General features: G+C 42.8%; 1 protein-coding gene across 3 annotated transcripts in view; it reads right to left on the bottom strand.

Annotated features, from left to right (window-relative positions):
• Nucleotides 1-203: 203 nt before the first annotated feature.
• mtss1la (MTSS I-BAR domain containing 2a) overlaps nucleotides 204-6,125 on the bottom strand; it is a 28,187-nt gene continuing 22,265 nt past the window's right edge. The window contains exons 9-16 of one of the 3 annotated variants that reach the window (XM_061823169.1): nucleotides 5,972-6,069; nucleotides 4,383-4,515; nucleotides 3,848-3,922; nucleotides 3,517-3,672; nucleotides 3,023-3,199; nucleotides 2,367-2,532; nucleotides 1,904-2,065; nucleotides 204-1,834 (exon numbers count right to left, since the gene is read on the bottom strand). In XM_061823169.1, coding sequence (XP_061679153.1) covers nucleotides 1,275-1,834; nucleotides 1,904-2,065; nucleotides 2,367-2,532; nucleotides 3,023-3,199; nucleotides 3,517-3,672; nucleotides 3,848-3,922; nucleotides 4,383-4,515; nucleotides 5,972-6,069 — 1,527 coding nt within the window. In that variant the 3' untranslated portion in view covers nucleotides 204-1,274. Of the gene's footprint in view, nucleotides 2,066-2,366; nucleotides 2,533-3,022; nucleotides 3,200-3,516; nucleotides 3,673-3,847; nucleotides 3,923-4,382; nucleotides 4,516-5,971; nucleotides 6,070-6,125 lie in introns of all 3 variants that reach the window. The other 2 variants (XM_061823168.1, XM_061823170.1) reach the window with 2 other exon arrangements.

The following is a 6,125-nucleotide window of genomic DNA, read 5'->3' as shown; positions in this document are numbered from 1 at the left end:
AAAAAAAAATCCCCGAACGCTTGGTTTTTGGCCAACTAGTCAAGGATCTCTGGCGCTCTCACCTGGATTTTCACAAGAACTGCAATATCGATTGACTAAGGATACACTTCGTCTGTGTTGTGTGCATGGGAATTTAATACCTGTTTAAAAAAAAAAAAAAGAGGGGGGGGGGGCTAGTAGCATTGACACATTTCAAACGGTATTATTTTTTATTATCATTATCAAGCTGCAATTGAGTGGGAACCAGTTCACACAAAGTCGGCAAAGGCAATCCTGGTGAGGATAAAAAGTTCAGAAAATGGATGGGTTATAATCATGATTAATTAGGTTATAATTTTTAGGGTACAGAATTGCTCCTCAGGAAATACTGTACAATATTACAAAGTAAACAATCGCATAGCAGATTCTGTGTAATAGTTTAAGAATGGGTTTCATAGTCAAATGGACCATTGTTATAATTGTATTGGTAGAACTTTTAATTGAGCTCTTGAATTAGACACTGTCTTTTACCTCAATCATCAAAAAGTACAGATACTGAGCTAATAAAACGACATTACAAGTGCTATTGTCCCAAGTTTTAAATTAAGAACAAAAACCAACCCACAAATATTAAAGTTCACAGGATGCTTTTCTATGAATTTTGCATTTTGTGTTAAAGATAATCACGCAGTTAACAATACAAAGCTTGTTTAATTGCAGAATATATAGACAGTACATTAGAGCGATAAAAACACTGCCATATTGCTTCTATTATAAATGAATCACCAAGCCGCTGCTGAACTTATGATACAGTACATAACAGTAATAATGGTGTTAAACAATAAAGATGGGAAACACGACACACGGAGAGGCTCACAGAGCTCTTCGACCATCACTTTCCAATGATAGGTGCATTGTTGAGGAAGAAAATAATTTTACACAAACAGGAAACAGAGACACACGGGATTCATTGGTTTGGTAAAGATTTGTGATCACCAGAGCATGAGGAACAAAAGTGGAGGTGAGGTGGGGATGGGGGGCAGAGATCAACACCCACAAGGCTAAACAAACAATACTGTATATATATACGTATAACAAATCAAAGCAAAAACAGAGGGTCTATATTATATACATGCAAAACATACACGACATGAAAGGATTAACATTGTCGTAAAGTCTCTCATTGCACTGTCAACTGACTTCCATTCGCTTAAACTATCCTTTTTGTATTTTCTGCCTTAGCTGGTGTATTACATGAGTGCCGTCCTATTTCTTCTGAAAGACACTTTCCTCAGCTACCGCAGGATCCTCGGAGCCGACCTGTCGTCAGTGACTGTCTTGCGGAGTTTAACACCCCGACGTATTGTAACCAGCATGTCCATGTCTTCTTGGGCTCCAGAAGATGCTGCACATGGAGTAGAATTCCCTAATGAGGAACTGGGGAAGGGGAATTGACCCTCACCAAGGGCATGGGCACTGGCCGCCAGCTCTCCGATCTTCTCCACCAGACTATGGCGATTGGCAGCCAGCATTGATTCCTCCTCAGCACTGTGGGTGGCCATGCCTTGGGCCTGGGGGGTGTAAGAAGTCCTGTCTGTACCTCCACAAGCCCACACTGTGCCAGGGAGGCTCCTTTGCTGAGGAGAAGCCCTCATGTACTCACTAGCATACGGCTCATCTGAGTAGAGAAACTCATCGCTACATGCGCGGTGCTGTGATGGGCTGGCGTACCCCGGTGAGTCAGGCACAGTAGGGGTTTTCACCGGGACAATGGGAGGTCGTATGGGAATGGGGCCAGATGTGGAAGGTGTGCGTCTCACCCCGGTCTTGGAGGATGGCGTCCGCCGAATAGTAGCTGTTCCAGAGACAAGAGTTCCTCCGTTGCTAACCCCGGCACCGTTTGAAGCCCCCTGCAGGCTCTTACCTGCTGGAAGGCCTGCTGTGCTGGCGGGCCTTTTGGTTTGAATCATACGACGATAGCTCTGGGCGATATTGCTGTGGCGTGGGACTGTGGAGGACTTGTCAAACTCTGGTTGCGCTTCAGTGTCAGCATCCCCGTTAAGAGAATAGCACTCATAATCGGAGCCTAAAGATAATAGCAGCTCGTGAGTGTGTAAGAAACAAAATAGGAGGGAAAAAAATAGGGGACACAACAGTACAGTAAAGTACAGTGAACATGATGAAGTGGACTGTTTAAAATACCAAATGTAATCCGATCAGAAAATGCATTGGTCGTTTCACACCTGTTGTGATTTTTCTTTACAGCACCTTGTATAAAGGAGCAGGTTGTATAAAAAGTAAGTTGTAATAATGCCCATTTCGACCAAAGGTTGAGCATCCCTAACTTTTTTGGTGAGAAGCGTGCGTGACCGCAAGGGCACTTTTACCTTGAGAGGGGATTGTGTCCTCAGAGCACGAAGGGGTGTTTGTCTGAGTACTGTAGCCACTGGAATACTGGAGTGAGTCTCTGCTGCTTTTTTGCTGCTCCATGCTTAGGCCTCTGGTCAAAACCATGGCTAACGTACTGGCTGCCGGAGACAGAGGTTCCCCGTGCTGTACAACAACACAAGCCAAGTCCCAAGGCATTCAACTGTATCACTTTATAGTCATCATCACATGGTCCTGTTTCTATTGAAGACACGTTGGGCTTTTAGCGGCCATTTAATCCATGGTGAAGTGGAAAAAAATAGATAGTTAATGTAAAGTCTATGTTTTTTTATTTAATAATATTTACCCATTTTTTATGGATTGGCAATTATTGCTGCATTGGGTCGCATTGGACAGAAAAAATTTAATAGCGCTACTACTCATCAATTATCAAATGAATAGAAAACTATTTTGATCAATTCATTTTTTTAGATACCTTGTGAAAATTAAAATTGTTAGAATGCTCAAAATTTCAGCCTCTCAACAGTGAATATTCTCTTTCTGCTGTCCTCCATGAGAGTGGACTGGTTATTTATGTGTTTAATCAAAATACAACATTTGCAAACTGATTTTACTTTGGAAAACAGTAATCCACATATTCCACAGGTTTTCTTACCCTAGAGGTGATCATTCCTGGGGTAATTCTTGCTCGGTGCGCATCATCTCCTTGGATCCCAGAATACCCCTTTGGACTGGGCGGAGCTTCCATGTCCCTCATTTTATCCAGGGACTCTCTCCTGCGCTGCAAAGTGCTGGCCAATGACGGCTCACACTGGCTTGATTTGGCCCACTCCTGGAGAAGTGCGTTCAAGAATAAGTAAGACAGCCGCCAAGAACGCGCCATTTCACAGTCTATGATTAAAGTTTCTGATTTGGCTCACGGTTCAGTCAGATGCCTATGTAATTATGGGCAAGCTAAAGTGAGTATTTAGCCGGTGTTAAATGATCAAGCCACCTCAGTTTACCGCATCTTCATTAGGAAAAAGATGGGAAAACTGAACTTGATGAGCAACATAAAGTTGAATATAAATATACGCAACACAAGAAGCAAAGAAGCAACCAAGTCAAAAGAGACAGAAACCAAAAGTAAATCAGCAAATGAAAACAAACCTTCCAGCTAGGAACCATTGATGTGGGTGAGGGGGTGTTGGATCCGGGGGAGTGGTTAAATGTGGGGGACGTGGGAAGTATGACAGACAGAGGCCTGATGGTGCCAGTGTGAGAGAAAGCAGGGCGGAAGGTGCCGAAGGATGAGCATGAGCCAAACTGCAGAATGACACACAAGTCTGAGTGAGAGTGCGCTACAGCCACAAATGGTCCAAATGCGCTCAGGCTCGTTGTGGACCTCTTTAAAATCACGCTAACGATGACCATACCGTGTATATTTGTGACTGGGTTATCAAAGAAATTGGCTAACTGGCGATTTGCATGCAGTACTAACCGCTGTGGGGGAGTTGCACTCGCTGACAGACTGACAGGTTTCTGACGCCTCTGAGGAGGCTGAGCTTGTTGATTTCTGGGAAGGAAGATGGAACAGAAACAGCGGGAGAGAGGAGAGATGAACATTGAGTGAGAGAGATGAAGGCACAGGAGATGAGAGCACAAAGGATGAGGAGGAGAGGACTTCTGATGAGTTTCACGAGAAAGGACACATTTGCCTCTTCGACAGACCAGATTCAGCAGCTGGAAGATCATTTATTCAAAAAAGAAACTTACGTTACTTGCTATGCCAGCTCACTACAATCTCTTCGCACCACAGGGAAAAGGAATAACTCAAACCGTCCATTGGGACACTCATAACAATGTCACCATGTGCAAGTGGAAATTCATACTGCTTCTAAAAGCTCTGTTTGTTTGTCTAAAATGCAAATATGATTCCTTCATCACAGATACTGTGTATGAGACATTAAAAAGGAGTTGTTGGAAAAACACGCAATTACTGCTGTCTGGTTGGGTGACTACACTCGAGCTCCTACCTGGCTGGTGATGTCTGAGGGCATGGGAGAAGGAGGCTTGGAATGGGTGTTGGCATCCTGGGAGACAAATCCTGAGTCGTGAGAAGAGACGCTGCTGAGCCGATGGGCCCCCGCAGAGGGCATCTGGAGGAGACTGTTGACAGGAAAACATTTAACATTGCATGGAGGTTGTGGCAACAAAGAAAATATGGTCATTTGTATATCTTCTTTTATACTTTCTCATTTTTCATAATGTTCAACAAATGATTCCCACCATACATCTTTAACGATATTATGGAGTTGACCTCCTAACCCCGTTGAGATTTTTTTGTCTGTCCATCCTCAAAATTGTTGCAGGGGTACTGGAGCCAATTCCACCTAACTTCGGGCAGGAGGTGAGGTACACTCTGAACTCACACTCTGAAGTCAAACTCATCATTGATGACGTGGTCCAGTTCCAGTGCTTCCTCCATTGAATCATGAACAGTGATCCTATTTTGCTCCCACCGCATGTCATACTCTGTGCCATCCATGGCATTTGTGAGGAAACATTTTTTTAATACCAAGAGTTTTTGTTCTGCAGCGCAGCCTCTCACCCTCCATTTGGCTTCAATATAGCATCAGGTGGTTATCAAAATAATGTAATCTCAAACTACGTAGAAACGAGTGTAATGGGCACATTTTTAAAAAAAGCGAGAATTTCAATTATGTGCGGGCTCCTGTTTTTTTTATTATGTGCCCATGACGCTTGTACTACATAGTTTGAGCTCACGTTGTTTTGATACCCACCTGAAGCCACTGAGGCAAGCTATCATTGTTTCGGACTGCGGCGCAACTTCCGGGTTTGCGGTATCATCGCCACGAGTGATGACACATTTCTTTTAAAAGCAGCTGCACAACTAGCCGTTGTAGTCGACATTTTTTGTCTTAGTTTAAGTTAAAACAAACATGTTGTCGTTTCTTATCTTTGGTGCAGGAGCAACAAACATGCTACGCTAACAATCGTAAAATGCAAGCTCCCAGAGGAGGTCATAGAGCCCAGATTGGGGGCGCACATTTCCGTAATATATATAAATGTGTAACATAAGACATTGAATGTCATATCGAAATGTATATTTTTTTAAACCACTCTTTGTACCTGTACACGACTATACAATGTGATTGTATTTTTTATTTTTCATCCATACCGAAATATAATGCGCTCTACCAACTTTTTGAAAATATTTTTAGAAAAATTGCGCATTATTTTCAAGAAATTACGGTATGTGGCAAAAAAAAAAGAACCACCGGGGCAATGGATGACTGAATAGATGGATAGATTCAAGAACCTTGAATGTCGCCACTCATATACAAACGAGCCGTATACATGAGAAGCAGTTTTAATGGAACAAAATATCACTGGCAATAAAACAGTGTGAGGCTGCGGGGTAATGATGAAGGGTGGTGAGTTGGGAATTTTGAGCACTCCTTTATCCATGTCTAACTTGGTTTTTGTCAGATTGAAAATTAAATGTAACATAGTGAACATATTAGGATTGTAACAACAAACAATTGCGAAGGAAGCTCTGTAGTTGACAAAGATGAATGAGATGAATCTGTTTGAATTTGACCTGCACATGCTGCTCTTTCTGGAGCTGATGCTGCCAGGAGAGGAGGGAGGTGTCTGATAGGACCAGGTAAAGTCTGAACCTTTCAGATCCCGGATCACCTGTGGCAACACACAGCAATATGGTCATGACATTTTCAGAGAGATAAAATTACAGT

The sequence above is a fragment of the Syngnathoides biaculeatus genome, chromosome 6, assembly GCF_019802595.1.
Source record: "Syngnathoides biaculeatus isolate LvHL_M chromosome 6, ASM1980259v1, whole genome shotgun sequence".
Classification (NCBI taxonomy): Eukaryota; Metazoa; Chordata; class Actinopteri; order Syngnathiformes; family Syngnathidae; genus Syngnathoides; species Syngnathoides biaculeatus.
Note: the sequence above shows the minus strand (reverse complement) of the source record. Positions and strands in the feature narration are given on the sequence as shown.